The sequence below is a fragment of the Porcisia hertigi genome, chromosome 22, assembly GCF_017918235.1.
Source record: "Porcisia hertigi strain C119 chromosome 22, whole genome shotgun sequence".
NCBI classification, from domain to species: domain Eukaryota; phylum Euglenozoa; class Kinetoplastea; order Trypanosomatida; family Trypanosomatidae; genus Porcisia; species Porcisia hertigi.
The window spans coordinates 93,574-109,130 of NC_090581.1; the positions used below are offsets into that span (position 1 = coordinate 93,574).

The 15,557-nt window shown below is 54.7% G+C and overlaps 4 protein-coding genes across 4 annotated transcripts; all 4 read right to left on the reverse strand.

Moving 5' to 3' along the window:
- Positions 1-1,029: 1,029 nt before the first annotated feature.
- Positions 1,030-5,649, reverse strand: JKF63_04350 (uncharacterized protein; the record flags this gene model as incomplete). Its single annotated transcript, XM_067900336.1, has 1 exon — positions 1,030-5,649. One exon carries the CDS (start codon positions 5,647-5,649, stop codon positions 1,030-1,032), a length of 4,620 nt encoding a protein of 1,539 aa, XP_067757165.1.
- Positions 5,650-6,600: 951 nt separating this feature from the next.
- On the reverse strand, positions 6,601-9,276 carry JKF63_04351 (uncharacterized protein; the record flags this gene model as incomplete). The annotated part of the gene is made up of 1 exon (XM_067900337.1): positions 6,601-9,276. One exon carries the CDS (start codon positions 9,274-9,276, stop codon positions 6,601-6,603), a length of 2,676 nt encoding a protein of 891 aa, XP_067757166.1.
- A 1,931-nt stretch (positions 9,277-11,207) lies between these two features.
- Positions 11,208-12,665, reverse strand: JKF63_04352 (uncharacterized protein; the record flags this gene model as incomplete). The annotated part of the gene is made up of 1 exon (XM_067900338.1): positions 11,208-12,665. The coding sequence occupies one exon, from the start codon at positions 12,663-12,665 to the stop codon at positions 11,208-11,210; it is 1,458 nt and encodes a 485-aa protein (XP_067757167.1).
- Positions 12,666-14,258: 1,593 nt separating this feature from the next.
- JKF63_04353 (uncharacterized protein) lies at positions 14,259-15,239 on the reverse strand (the record flags this gene model as incomplete). Its single annotated transcript, XM_067900339.1, has 1 exon — positions 14,259-15,239. The coding sequence occupies one exon, from the start codon at positions 15,237-15,239 to the stop codon at positions 14,259-14,261; it is 981 nt and encodes a 326-aa protein (XP_067757168.1).
- Between the last annotated feature and the right edge of the window lie 318 nt (positions 15,240-15,557).

Here is a 15,557-nt window from a genome sequence, read left to right on the forward strand (position 1 = left end):
AGTATAACATGCGACGACCGCAAACACGGTGGCACCTGCGAGAGAACTGTTTCTAAAGCTCCTCATGGTGCACCGCGAGCTCAGACGGGCCAACCGATAGGGGAGGAGTAGGGGTGGGGGGCGAGGGCATCTTTCATTGTCACTGGGGGATAGCCGAGGAACGGAGCTGCAACGCGTGAGCGCGTCGAGAAAGCCCCGCCCCCTCCCCCTTCTCTCTCGAAAGGACCCGCGATGTCGATTTTATTTGCTCATTTGTTTTAGAAAGGGGAAAACAATAGGAGGAGAGCTGATATATACCTGTGCGCCATGTATGCCTTATTATTGTGTGTGTGTGTTGTGTGTGTGTGTTGTGTGTGTATTTCTTTACCCCACCGCGTTTCAAAAATACAAGTGACTGACACATTCGAGTACCACACGCGAAATGCGCCGAACAGCGCGTCACACACATTCAACTCTCCTCCATTTAAACGCCTTGGGTGATACTTGTCTTGAAGAAAGGGGAGGGGGGGAAGGAAAAAAAAAAGAGGAAACACCGTCGACCGTGCACAGCACACATGCGTGATGAGCATTATCATCACCTGAATCTCAGTTGTTCGTCATCGTCCAATACACGTGCCGCCCATTCTGCTAACACCGAGAGCTCCAGAACAAATACGAAGCCTGCCAAGAAAGTACAGAAAACTAGATGGGGGAACATGCTCAACGAGGTGACCAAAACCTACAGTGAAACAACGAACGACCTTTCCCCTTCTTTCCCCCCCCCCTCCCGCCTCCCTACACTCCCCCGCCGTAACCGCCTCACAATCCGGCGGGGGAAGAGTGGCGGGGACTCGAAAAATGAGGGGGCGCCTCTTCGATTAAATCACGCACCTCGGTTACACCCATCACCCACAGAAGTAGCATTAAAGAGCGAGGGGGGAAGAAAAAAACCAAAGGGGAGAAAAACGGTACACAGGCAGCACACGTGAGAAGAGTGACTTGCGCACTTGACAACAAAAACCGCCCCGGATGAAGTCAAGAGTGCATGGTTTAATCGTCTTCCTCGTCTAGCTGCGATGCTGCCGCGAGCTTCGCCTGGCGCCACTTCTCAAAAGATCGCTGGCGTGCCTCGTGTAGGCGACGCTTGCGTTCGCGATTCTTGGCGATGCGCTCCTGCTTTGCCATCATGATGTGCTTGCGCTTATCCTCCCGCTCCTCCTTTGTGAGGGCCTTGGTGCGGGAGCTGCGAAGCGCTTGGCGCTGTAAACGGTCCTCAATCTTCAGCTCCTCCTTGCGTCGCCGCTTCGATGAGCGCTCCTCATCGGTCGGGTCATCGTTGCGATGTGCCAGCAGTGCCTTGAGAACACGGCTGCGCACCTTCTTGGCACGGCGGTAGAAATCGCTCTTCTCTTTTGCGCCGCGCTTCGCAAACTGCTCGTACAACACCTTGACGGGTGAGGGTGCCTTGGTCTCTCGTGCGCGCGGGGTGATACCGAGGATACGCTCCATTGTGCCCAGCAGGCGAATAGACGCCGAGGAGAGCAAAATGTTGTCATCCTCTACCGCCGGCGCAATTACCGCTGACGCGACCCACGCGGTGTCCAGTTGCACGCGGCTGTTGTACTGCAGAATCATTTTAACCATGTGGAGATAGTTGTATGGCAAAGTGTGCTTCATCGCGAAGACCTGCCCCACTGACACGGACTGCACAAAGGAGCACATGGCAGCGCCGGCGCTTCGCTTCAGGTCGCCGGGGAGCCCACTGAGCCGCGGCAGCATCGCCTCGATGAGGATACAGCAGCCCGTGAAGACGCGCACCCGCTGTGGGCCCTCCAAGGGCATTACCTCCTCGTTCTTCTCAAGTGCTGCAGGAAGCATGGCCCAGGCGAAGCCATGGCGGTAGTGGTAAAGATCCTTCTTGAGTGAGGGCAGCAACTTCTTCATGTCCCACCCGCGGTCACAGAAGACGGATTTGTAGTACTCGCTGAGCACGATGCGCACCTCCTCTCCGGCGTGGTTCTTCTTGGCGAGCATCGCTAGAAAGTGAAACACACGAAGCGCGATGCTTTTGACTATGGCAAGGCGCCGACGAGCCGCCGCAGCCGCCTTGGCCATGACGCTGTCTTTGTTGACCAGGACGCGGTTCAGCTTCCGCAGGTAGCTTTGAATATCGCCCAAGAGTTGAAAAAGATCGGTCGCCTTCACAAATGACCCGAAGTACCGATTTTTGGTGAGCAGCAGCATCTCCAGCGAGGAGACAGCGCTGTGAAAGACGACATCATCCGCCGTCTTCACATTGTCGCGTGCCACCGACAGCAGCACCTGATAGACATGGATCACCTCGGCGCTGCGCATAGCGAGACCAACCCGCGTAGCCAGGCGGATGGCTCGCACCACGTCCGCCTTCTCCTGGCTGGCGGTATCCGTGGGATACATGTGCTGTAAGTCCATCCCGCCAACCATGCCCTTTAGTGCATCAATGTACTGCTGCGTAGGCGCCTCCTCCTCTTCAAAGGCATCAAGGTCGTCGTCGTCCTCGCCCGACATATCCTTCATCTCCGCGTCGACGACCTCGTCCGCCACAGCTTCACCGCTCTCGCCCTCGCTCACCGTCTCTGCCTCGGAGTCGCTGTCGTCGCTCGCAGTGGCAGAATCCGCTTCAGTGGACGACTCATCGACAGAACTGCCTGCCTCGTCCTCGTCGCTGGCATCACCGTTCTCGGTCGCCATATCGTCCTTGTCCGCATCCTCGCCGTCGGAAGCAGAGTCAGGGTCCTCGCCATCCTCGCCGCTTGAGCTGCGCTCGGCGTCGTCGTCGTCGTCTGCGGATTTCTTGGCTTTGCGCAGGCGGGCCTGCTCGCGGCTGTCCGTGTGGAACGCATCTTTGAGGGGTGCCAGCACAATATCCAGCGTTCCTTTGGTCCGAATGAACTTGGCGAACTTCAGTATGAAGCCCATCGCGATGCGTCGTACGCATGTCATGAGCGGCATCACGTGCAGAGGTGCGCTTGTGCGCATGATCAGCGCCATGAGAGCATCGAAAAACAAGTCCAACGTCTCAAGCGTGCCGGCCATGTAAAATTGTGCCAAATCCGCCGCGACGTTCTTGGCGATCCCCACGGCGTCGCTGTTTGTTGGATCGTCCACGCTGAGCATGAGGAACAGCAGCGTCAACAAAATCTCCATGTCGCCGCGTTCGTAGAAAAGAACACTTCGCTGCGTTTCCGCCACCTCAAGCGCCTCCACAACTCGGTTTCGGGCCTTTCGAAAGGCGCTCTGCTGCACAGCCGTTGTGTAGCGCGTCTTTGACTTCTCCTCGGCCACCAGATACGCACTGATGATTGTCGTAGAAGTCACCGAGCTCCTTGGTCGGGCAAGGGAGGCCTGGAAGGTGAAGGAAAACACGTCAGCGAAGAGGTAGATGCAGCGATTCTGACTGAGCGTGTCGCGCGACTGGCGCGGAGGGAATAGACCAAACTCAAGGAGCCGCAGCACGGCGGTGTCCACATACGCATGCTCTACGCCTTCCCGCACGGGCACGTATAGGCAGTTCCGCAGCTCACGCAGCACCCACGTGCGGTTCGTCACGGCGGCCGGAAGCGAGTCAGCAATCATAGCATACTGCCGTAGCAGGTCCTCAACTTTCCGATGAAGAGCAGAGATAGGCATCTGCTTCAGCTCCTGCATTGTGGTCGCCTTCGCAGATGTGTGCTTGCCGTACCCGGCGTGCGTGCTTGCCAGCTTCAGTACCTCGATGCGCTGCTCGGCGTCGTCGGACTGAACCGCGATATGCCCCAGCTCGGTCACGAGATTCTGGAAGAGCGCCCGTCGTGGAATATCAGCGCTACCACGGCGGTACGGCACGATCATGTTGTGCAGGATCGTGCTCAGATGCTCCTTCATTGACTCACCCATGGCGACGCGACGCATGACAAGCTGGAAAATGTCGTTCCACACAGGGTGCACCATGGGGTGATAGGCCGTTACCTGCTCTTTGCGGAACAGGGCGTTGCTGATCTGCTCCATCGTGGTCGGGTTCAGGGGGTCCAGGGTAAGGTATGCCTCCACGGTGCTGGGTAGGGCGCGCGCCGGCAGCCTCACGTCGGCTTCCATGAGGCGCAGCAGAAACTGTATCGCCTCTGGCCGGAAGTACTCCATCTTGGGATAGTGGAAAAACGCAAAGGTCAGCCACTGAAGCGGCTCCTCCTGCTGATACACACCAGCGTTTTGCGCCAGGACTTCGAACAGGATGTTCGCTGAAAGCACTCGAGTTGCCTTCTGCTCCACGAAGGCGAAGGCAAGCACCGTAGCAAGTTGGGAGGCTTCCGATGGCTTGAGACTCTTCTGCGAAGCCACCACCGCGCCAAGTCCGAACACAGTAGCCATGAGGCGTTGGTTGCGCTCACCCTTGGTGGGGTCGCTGATGTCATCGGGATCGATGCCACCATCGTCATTGTCGTCATCCTCAGCATCAACATGGCCCCGAGAGCGCGACTCCAGTCGTAGCTTCACCGCCTTCATGCGTGCGCTCAGTGCAAACTCTTCATCCATCAACTCCAAGACAACAGCCGGGGTAATGCTCGTCTCTTTCATGACAAGAAACAGCGCGTGGCAGTGGAGGCACAGCATTGCGAAGTCGTCCGTCACCATTCCCAGGAGGAGTCGGGACAGAGCGTAGACGACGCTGTGGTGCGCAGACCCGCGTAGGCGTTCGAGGTTGCGGGTGTCAACGTCCTCACCCAAGTTAGCGTTGAGGTGATTAAGGAAGGCGTGTTGGCCCTGCTTGCGCTTCTCAGCGTTATGGCGAAGACACATGAAAAGCAAGGCCCGCATGTGCTCCCGTTCCTTCAACGTTTGCGACAAGACCTGGCGTGTTAGGCTTCGTTTCTTGCCAGATGAGTTCTCGCCATCTGCGCCCTCTGCCGCCGCCGCTTTTCCCTGCGCGGGAGTGGTCTCTTCGTCCTCCTGCTCCGAGACCTTCTGACCATCGCTGCTTCTCTGCGGCCTCGCGAACGTCTTGCCCTTGTTCGCTTCAAATGAGGCCCACTCATACCACGACACAAACGCACTCACCACCGTCGGCGCTCCTTTCTGGAACTTCGACAAGTATGTGCGATATGACGAGACGGCCTCGGGCATGTGCTGCTGAATGAGCTGCGGTGGCACAAAGCGAAAGAGACGGTTGTTGAGGTCCGTGTCAAAGACACTTTGGTTGGCACGACGCGTCTTGAATAGGTTGATACTCTCTCGCAGGTCAGCTGAGACCTTGGCGGCGAGGTGAATATCAATGTCCTTGGAAAGGTTGGAGCTCGTCGTGTGAGTAGGACGAGTAACGCTGCTGCTCCCACCCCGGGGCGGTGCCCCGTAGGCGACTGAAGCGCTGCTGCTGTTGTGATGGTGACGGTCTCGCTGCTGGCGAAACATATTTTTGTTGTGCTTCGTTGCCTCCTTCTTCAGTCGAAGCACCCCAGACTTATGCCGATTCGCCCCGCCTCCATGGCCGTCTCGAGTGTCGTGTGACTTGTGGTGCGCATGCGCCGCTGGACTACGCGGGCGACTACTGTGATTGCCGCCGTTGTGGGGCGAGCCAAAGCGTTGTGGCTGGCGATGCGAGCCGCCAGAAGGGCCGCTGTGGCTGCGCCCACGCTTAGCTGCATGGGGCGGGGGCATGGCGGCTGGGCGGTGGGGGGTGGGGGTTAGCACGTTAACGGGAGCGTAGATCAATCGAAATTATAGCTGGAGAAAAGAAAAAAAAAAGAAGAGGCGATGCGAACCAACGAACAGGCATACACGAAAGCAGGCCAGTCCCCCACAGTCAGGCCAACCAACCGGCGGAAACCACTGGCAAGCAACCACGAAAAAAAAAACGTATCAAACGACAATGTTAGATAAAGACACACACCAGCATTGATATGTGCATGCGCCGGTTTTGCTGCAGGCGTTCATAAATCGCCAAAATTTGGGAGCACGGACAGAGAGACAAGTAGAGGCCGTGTAATGCGTGCGGGGGGTTGGGGGGGTAGGAAAGGAGAGGAGAGGAGAGGAGCGCGGAGCAGTGCAAAATGAGTGAGGCCAGATAAGGTGACTCCCCTCATACAAAATGCCCTCTACACACACACACACACACACACAGGCATCGAAAAAGAGTCATGAACCTAAGCGAGAGGAGTGTAGTGGTGGTGATGGTGGGCGAGGCAGTCCGACCGAGGACAGTCTTCACGCATCTCGATCTTTACATGTTTATATGTACAGCTATATACTTTGGGGTGAGAGGGCAAGACCTCCAATACCTTTGCGTGAGCAACAACTCAGAATCTCACCAGATAGTAGAATAAATTTTAAGAAAAATTATACAAACTGGTTAAAGAGGGAAAGGCACTCTCTTCACAGGTGGCCAACATTGATTCAGTTGGCGGAACATCGAATTGTGTGCACCCACATACTCTTTTTTTTTTCAACACTGTGCGTGTGTGTGTGTGTATGTGTTTTTTTTTTGGGGGGGGGAGGAGGAGGAGGAGTACTTCTCCGAAATATTTATATACACTCTTCGTTTTTTTTTCTCTCTCCCCCTCCCCACTCGTCCTCATTCCCCACACAAACGTAAGAAAAGTGACCTTGGCACTAACGTAGCAACGAAGCGAGTTCATTTGCACATGGGGGCGTGGTAAGTAGACGTTTGAGCGTCTCGTGTTGAGCCTCACTGACCGAGCTCGAGTTACGGACTTCCTTTAGAATTGCTTGAAGGCTGGAGACAAGCGTGTGGCGAAGCACGGGCGATCTCACCCTGAGCATCTGCAGCTGGTCTCCGTAGAGCTGGCTGAGTTTTTTCACCACGTATTTGTCATCCAAGAGAGTGGTGAGGTGACAGAGCTGGCTCAATGAGGTTTCTACAACACTCAGCAGCACCGCACTTCGTTCGTATGTGCCCGGCAGGGTATAGTTGATCAGGTCCGAGATGAACGCATTTGTTCCGACGCCGACAGAGAGATACTCTTTCATACGATACGGAATAGTGGGATAATTGTATCTGGGCTCGGTGAGAAAGACGCGCCAGTCCGTTCCGCATTGACGGAAGTATTGGGCAGCCGCTGCCGCTCGATGCACCGCCATTTGTGGTGTAGGAGAAGTGCTCTTTGTCGCTAGCGGAGAACTCGGCAAGTTATTGTCCCTCTGCACGTCGGCATTCTCGGCGCGTCTTGCCGGCTCGGCGATGCGAGTCGTCGCTGGCATCTCGCACTGCGACGATGATTGCAGGTACCAATAAAGTGCGTTGCAGTACGTGACATCTCCAGCCTCCCGCGACATTTCATCTTTCATCCAATACAATTTCGAGCTGTTCCACTCGGCCAAGGCACGCTCGAGCAACCCCTCAGCTACACACGGCTGTTGATTCTGTTGGAGTGACATAATGCCGGCAAGGCGGAGGTACACCGCCTTGTACGAGGCGCGGCGTGAAAGGCCGGCAAAGTCAACGTAGCGCTCCACCTCAGTCATGTTGGGGTACAGACGACTCTGCACCTGTTCGTACAGCTTGTGACAGAGCTGGTTGCCGAACAGGTCGTCCATGCACTTGCGAAGATAGTCGTACACCTTGTGGATATCGTTGTTGGTTTGGAGCTCATAGAGAGCCAATAAGTAATAGCCGCGATTCGACGACGGATCCAGTTCCAGGGATCGTCGTGCCAAGGCCGCGGCCTCCGACGTCACGCTGTTCATCCGGCTAGCGAGGGCAATAGCTAGCTGGTAGTGTGCCTTGCCGCTATTGGGGCAGCTACGGGTAGCAGCCTGCGACAGGTGCTCATTTGACTGCCAGTCTTCGTTTCGATAGTGAGAGAAAATGCCCCACCCCAACGACAGCAACAACAGCGCGTAGAAGTAAGGCTTCACAGTACCAGCGCGTAGCCCCGGTGTGGCTACGATAAAAGTAATGAGCAACACCGCACCAATGGAAGGCACGTACAGACAGCGTTCAGCGATAAAAGTCCCCACAGCGAAGAAGAGATGACTGACTGGGGCATACGGAATAGCCATCCAAAGCATTCCGCTAAACCCTGCCAGGGCGAGTCGCGAACGGCAAACAAAGGTGCTGAAGAGCAAACTCGACGCCAAGAGGACGGCTGTGGCGGTGATGGCCACAAAGCCTGGTACACGGGGGTCTTGCAAGCTGTACACATGCGAGATGCAGTCGAAGCTGTACTCGTTGCATAGAGACGTAGGAAAAAATAAAAGCTTCAAGTTCGTCACTTGAATAAGCCACCGCATGCTGAGCCAGTGAAAGAGGCCCTCCGGAATAAAATACTGCGGGTGCTCGGATTGATGCAGTAGCGGGCTCAATCGTAGGTCAACTCTGCCAATGAATTCACGGCGGAAGCCGAGATAGCACAACAGCTCCACGACTGACACTACAACCACCACCAGCGTGTGGTGCTTTTCGCACCGGCCACAGACGTACATCACACACGCGTGCACCCCATAAATGGCGGTGAAGGTGATGGCGCTGTCCTTGCAAAGAATGCTGGTGGTGAGGGCGCAGATGGACAAGAGAACATAGAGTTCGGTAACGACCGGTTTGGTGGGTGTCTCCCGTTTCAAGCACCCCCCTTTGCGGCGCTTCGTAGAGACGGGTACGGGCTCTGAGACTTTACGGGTTGCTGCATCCGCCTGGTTCAGATATCGGTGAATGCAGAAAAAACCGATCAGCCCAAAGAAGCAGTAAAGTAGCTCGCACCGACCCACAATGGACGTGACGGAGTCAACGTGAACGGGGTGTACAAGGTACAGCAGCGCCGCCATCAGTGGCACCGCGTGCAGAGGAGAAGTCAGCAGAGCCGTTAGAGGCTGTGCTTTGGCGTTGGGACCGTGAAGCGCTGCGCTGGGTACAGCCACGTAGACGTAAAGGCGCGCGAGGTAAAATACGAGGCAGACGTTGAGATACGCAAGAACATAATTGAAGCCGTGAAGGAAAGCCGTGTCGTGATGGTAGCCCATCAACCAATGCTGAATGCGGAACGTGAGGACCGTGATGGGGCGGTACGACCCGTTCGAGTCGAAATGGTGAAGCGGTTTGCCCCAGAAGTCGTTGTAAAAAATAGAGGCAAGCGAGGTTTTGTCCATGTGAGCGTCGGCGTTGGTGGCGATCGCATTATGGTCGTCAAAGGCCATATCTGCGCGTACGCCATTGCTGAAGACTAGGGAAGCGATAACCGCGAGGAATACGTGAATACGGAGGTCAAGCGTGTCCCAGAGCCTCCATGGGCTGTGCTTGGCCGCCGACGGTTGAGGCTCTGGTGCCTTCATTTCTCTCCTCTAGCGCAGATGGACTTTGGCTTGAGCGGACCGATAATCACCCATGAAATGACGCGGGGGGGGGGGGAGGGTGGTAATAGCCTGATCGATATTGACAAGTTTAGACGTGCGACTTCTCCATGTACAGCTCAGACGAAGAAGCGTTTGTGGGGGGGAGGGAGGAGAGGGAGGAGAGGGAAGAAGGGAGAGAAAAGGGCGGGGGGGGGGCATGACGAAGATGAGGGTCACCCGATGCTAAACACTGGACCACGGGGAAAAAAAATGCTTCACACATAAACGCACGTAGAGGCGCGTGGCATGACTAGAGCAACACGGAGGGAGAGAGGAGGGGAGATGGCAGTCTCCATAAACAGCAAGACGGACGCTCAGCCTTTGTCATTGTCGTTATTTTCTGTTTCCCTTCTGTTACATTGCAGATTTATCACCGAAAAACACTCCAACAGTAGAGACGTCCCGAAAAAAAAAAGGAAGGGAATGCGACACTCTACGTTCAGGGGAAGAGAGAGGAGGTCCTACCGAATGGAAAGGGTGGTAGTGATGGGCGCAGGTGTTGATGGAAAGCAAGCCTTGCACTCCTGGGTTATAACAGCAGAAACACGTGAAAGCGTACGCATCCCTTGACGTGTGACGGTGTGAACCTTTTGAAAAGCAAAGGAAGCCGCGTCACACACCAGAGAAAGAGGCCCAAAGGAGAGACGAGGGGGTTGCGAAACCCATAATCATCAGAGGCCCCTATCCGGCCCTGTACAATGTGAGGGCATCCCAGACCGACACACAGACACATCCACACGGATGACAACGGTACCGCCCCCACAAGATTTCGCGCAAGTCCATGGTTTCTCATTTGCACTATGGTGTCTTGCTTGTTTAAAAGTACCATGGTACTCAAAGTAAAGAGGGAGGGGAGGGGAAGGGAAGGGGGAGAAAAAAAAGATGATAAATATATATATAAATAAATATATATGCATGCATTCATGCATGTGTTTGTATGTAGAATATGCTGAGTCCCATTTTTCCCATGTTTATCTTTTTTTTTGCCAGCCAACCGTCCTCTCTACACCAAGGCCTCATGGATCCTGGAGATGGCAGAAGTGGGAGATTCATTCCGGTACACGTGGGACCAAGACTGACTGCCTCATTCACGATAGACTATGTGTGTTGGAAAAAATGGGAGGGGGGCGGGACGCGCAAGAGAGGGTGGAAGCGAGGGCGTGACAGGGAAAAGTTAGCCCTGCTAAAACACTATATCAGCGAAAAAAAAAACGAACTCAATCATATAAGTACAAGAAGATCAGGAGGTGGTCTGGACCACCTGAGAAGTGCCTTTTGTGGGAAGGGAAAGGAAGGAAAAAATGAAGGGAGGAGGCGCGGTGCATCACTCCTATTATGACCACGCGCACTGCGCTCTTTGGGATTTGACTACATGGTTATGATCGCCCCACCCCTACTACTAGCACCCGTGCCCCCCCTCCCCCCTTGTAAGAGCCTCCCCACACACAGGGGGTTCTCCCATACACCCGCGCACATACCCATCTAAATTCGTTGCTGGCACGACTCGGAAAAGGAGGATTCTCGCGCTTTTTCAATGGTGCAAACGGATGGGCTCATTCCTAGCATGGTACCCTGTAGAGGAGGATGCAAACAAGGCAATAAGAGAAAAAAAAATGTGGAAACACACACAACCCACACACTAAATGCACTCGCGCACACGCGTTCTCTCTCGCTATTTCTCATGGAGCCCCCCTCTACTTGAGTGAATCTTTAGCCACAGCACACATACTCGGTGCCCTCATTGCCACATTGATCAGACCTCGAGAAGAAGAAGTGAATATATATATATATGTATGTATTGAAATCAAGAAGGTGATCGGCTCCTCCCTCCCTCCCTCCCTCAGTTTCTCTTTTTTTTTGGCCTCACGTCGTTACAACACTCCATAAATCGTGGCGGTGGTGCCGAAACTGATGATGATCACACCACAGAGTAGAAGAACAAGAGAGCCAAAGAAGTTGTACGCGCCAACCTTCTTGAGCTCGAAGCCTCCGCTGTAGATGAAAAAGAGAGCCGGGAAAACAAAGGCGATAAAGGCTCCGGTGAAAGATCCGAGCAGGCCAAACACCACGTTCACGTTCGGGATGAACAGGCCCGCGAGCAGCGCAATGACGCAAAGGCAAGTGCACAGCAGCGCGTTCTTCCACCAGGCAATCGTGTGCAGGTTCCAGCCAAGGAGGTGGTGTACGGAGTCTCGGCAAGGCGAAATGTGCAGCGCAAAGGCAACACAGAGCTTCACAACGAGACCAATGTAGGCCACGGCGATGTAATAATCCGTCAACGGGCGGTACACGCGCAGCAGCGATGACTGGACTTTGTCACCAAAGTCGCAGTAGCCGAAAAAGCCCGCCAACCAGTAAAGGGTCGTGCACACCGCCATGCTGACGAGCACTTGCATCTCGAAAAACCGCACACTGGGCTTGGGTGTTTCATTGAATACCTGGTATGCATTCGACTGGCACAGAAAAGCAAAGACAAAGTGACCAAGTCCCTGTATGGCGCGATTGCCTGTAGTGAACAGGTGCAGATTTCGGTTGCTGAAGCCTTCCTTCAGCCCATGCGTCGCCGAATGGGCAATGACGCAGGCAACGAAGAACAAAACAAATACCACACCAAAAAGGGAAACGTAGCGGAGCGAATTGATTTGACGCGGGAGTGAAAGCGGCAGCATCAACAACAAAAATGTGACCGTCGTCAATACGCGCTGGAAGCTGAGGCTCCTGTAGTAGCCCTCCACGCGATGATCTGAGAGAAATGAGCTCCAAAGATCGTTGATGCAGATAACGTACGCGACGCAGGCACCTATGCACTTGACGAACATGATAATTGCCACGAAGATGTCACCGCCGCGGCCGAAGACATAGCGTGCGGTGAGCTCGTAGCTCCTGATTCCTGTCTTGGTATATACAATGGCAAGAAGGCGCACCGAGTACACTGTGAGCAGGTAAATAACAGTCAAATGAATGGTACCCATGAGGATGCCGGAGGTTTGGAAGGCGTAGGGCAAGCCAAGGATGCCAGCACCGAGACTACTCGCGGCGAGGTTGAACACACCACTCCATAAACCGCCAGATGGCAGCACACGGCCCAGCACTCGCTCAGGTAAACTCGGGATGGGTTTGACTGCCTCTGCCTCTGCTTGGCAAACGGTCGAGAGATCGCGCATCTCCTCTTGAGTCCCATGCAGTTCGTCGACATCTTTGCACACGGCTGCATCGTATTCTGCGGTGGCGCTTTCGCCGCCACTCTTTGGCGTCGCCGACGACATCGGAGAGTCCCGTTGAGGGTTGTGCAGCCCCACGCTTGAAATGCTTATTGGATTACGAGACATGGTGGCTTCGTGTGTCTGCGTCTGGTGGTGGTGGTGGTGGTGGTGGGTAGATAAAAGAAGAAGCAACTAAGGGGAAAGGATGACACACAACGAAGTCAGCCGAGTTGTTCACTGCTTCTCTGCTTCTGTGAAAGTGTGTGGGTGCGTGGCTAGTGGTGGTGGTGATGCGGTGTATATATCTATAAAGAGAGGGCGAGATCGGTGAACGACAGAAGGAGGGAGGGGAGCCACGGAGGGAGGGAGGGGGAGGGGGGGGGCGGGGGTATGCGTACTGTCGCTTTCACTAGAGAAAGAGAGACGCTGGAAATATAAACAAGAGAACACACAAAGAGAAAAAAAGGGGTGGGAAGATAAGCTAACAGAACAGGTGCAGGCGCGATTCACGTGCGCTCATGTACTGTGCAGTTTGATGGGTGTGAGGCCAGAAAAATACTTCAGTCCGTTTTTGAAAAGAACACAAGCAAGTTGAGAGAGAGAACAGAGAGAGACGAAAAGAGAGACGAAGAGATACACTGAGAGTTTGTGGTAAAAAACAGTCAAGACAAGCAAGAGTTAGAGAGCCGTTTAATTTCTTCTGCTGGCGAACGTTTTGTGGACTGTAGCAGCCATCACACACACACACAAAAAAAGAGAGGCAGTGGTGATGGTGGTGGTGGTGGTGGGGAGGGTGAAAAAAAAAAAGAGGTTGAGATGTTGAGGGTTTGAGAAATGTTACAACGTGGATTACAGTGACGCATGACGGAGGTGCGGGAACATCTGTAACACCACTCCTTTTCTCTTGTGCAAGACCAGGAGCGTGTTTGGTGATCGCTAAAAGCGAAGTATCGTCTAGTGATGCGCAGGGGAACAGAGTGGGTGTGTGGACTCAACGGTCTTGCCTTCTTCCCGCGGTACGGGGAAGCAAGTGCGATGAGAGCAAGCACGAGATGAGAGGGGGGGTTGAATAGGGATGACGACCAAACGTTTAATTGCACACCCTCTGACACACCGCCTGAAGTGGAGAGCAGCAGATTGCGGGGGGGGGGGGGGGCGCCCGCGGACTTGACTTCATCCCCCCCCCTTTCCACACACACACACACCGCTGGTGTGCATTTTGGATTCAGAGATCTGAGAAGGAAGGGGGGAAGAGGAAAGGGGGAGAATAGAAAAGGAGGCACTACACAAAGAAGAGGTACTCTGGTGCTCTGTTAAAGTGAATCGAAAACAGATATATGTATATATAATGATGCGGCACACCCCGTCCGTGTTACACACACACACACACACATGCACAGGCGCTAGCGAGGCAACCCTTCCTCTGTATGAATGTGTGCGTGTATGTGGACCAAGTTGGCTGCTCGACCTCTTCTTCTTCGCGTGAAGAACACGAAACGGGAGAGAAACGGGAGTGTGGGTGGGGTGGGGTGGGGTGGGCGAGACATTGACAACCCAACAAATAGAGCAGTGAAATGAAACCGAAAACGGATAAACTACACACACAAAGAAAAAAATGAATATCTGTTCATCTGCATATATGTATATATATATCTGGAGAGGGGCGGTGGTGGTAGTGGTGGTAGCGAAACAGCAGGTGCCGTAGCCGAGAGGATCAGCTCATGACGGAGAGGTCGGCAGCACGACCTGCGGCGGGAAAGCGCTGTCAGCGAACGTGAGATGCTTACTTGGCGCCTTGGGGTTGTCCTCGACGGCTGCCACAGAAACTGGCGGTGTTGCCGCCCCGGACGGACGTGACTGACGTTGACAGCTGTGCTCACACTCCTCTGAAGTGAGGGATGGAATCTGCGTGCAGTTTGCGGCATCTGTGGCAGTCTGAGCCTCTCGATTGCCCCTCAGCTCTTCCTCCACCTGGGAGTGGGAAGTACACCCTTCACTCATGACTGAATCGGAACCGTGGGGGGTGATGGCGCTGCTTCCGGTCGGCCCCTCAGACTGTGATAGGTGCGTGGGCGTCTCAGCCAGCGCAACCTCCTCATCTTGGTTGGTGATCGGAATAGCAGGTGGTGTTCCTGCGCTGCGGTCCGCGACTGAGGGCGACTGTTCCGGCGCCCAAGCGTGCTCTCCATCTCGCAACGCTTGCGGAGGTTGAGTGAGATTCGATGATTCATCAGCGGATATCGACACCACGGACACAAACGCCTCACCTCCACACGCGGGATCACCTATACAGCTCTCTTCCGCAAGCGTGTCGTCACTCACGCCAGTTACATCAGCCTCCACGACCGCAGTACTATCAGAAACATCGACCACACCCACGGCACCCAAAGCCAGCTCGTCCACGGAGTGGGTGGGCTCTGGAAGCGTAGCCGTCGACGAGGCGGGAGCACAACCATCGAGGCGTGCATCTTTGTCGATGCCTTCCACTCCAATAACCTGTGTCAACGAGAACGGCGGCGTCTGCTCCTCGACGCGGTGGCGCTTGGCAGTTGGTGACAGCAAAGCCGTTTTTTGCGTGCACACCTGTGTCGCGACGTTTTCTACGTCGAGTACGGAGTGCAGAGACTCTTCCACGCTGCGAGGCTCTGACCGCACGTCAGATGCCGACTCACCACGCCCCTCAACCGAAGAAAGTGACATGGGCAAATCTTTGTTACACTCGTGGTGTACGACAGGCAATGCCACACAAAGGAGAGCGGCACCAGAACGGAAGGAGGGTAAGGTGAGGAAGAAAAATCCAAACAGCTTTTTATCGTAGAAGAAAGAAGGCCTCTGTGCTTCTCTGAAAGCTTGCAAAAAAAAGATAACGTTGTCTTCCTATGGGTGTCACCGGTGCTGCTCCCCGCGGGGATGGGAGGGGGGAGGGGAGGGTAGCGGATGGACACCGAACTTTCTGAGATACGTTACTACGAAGTGCAGAGGATGTGGGAGAACGTACACTGGAAAGCGGTGCTGGGA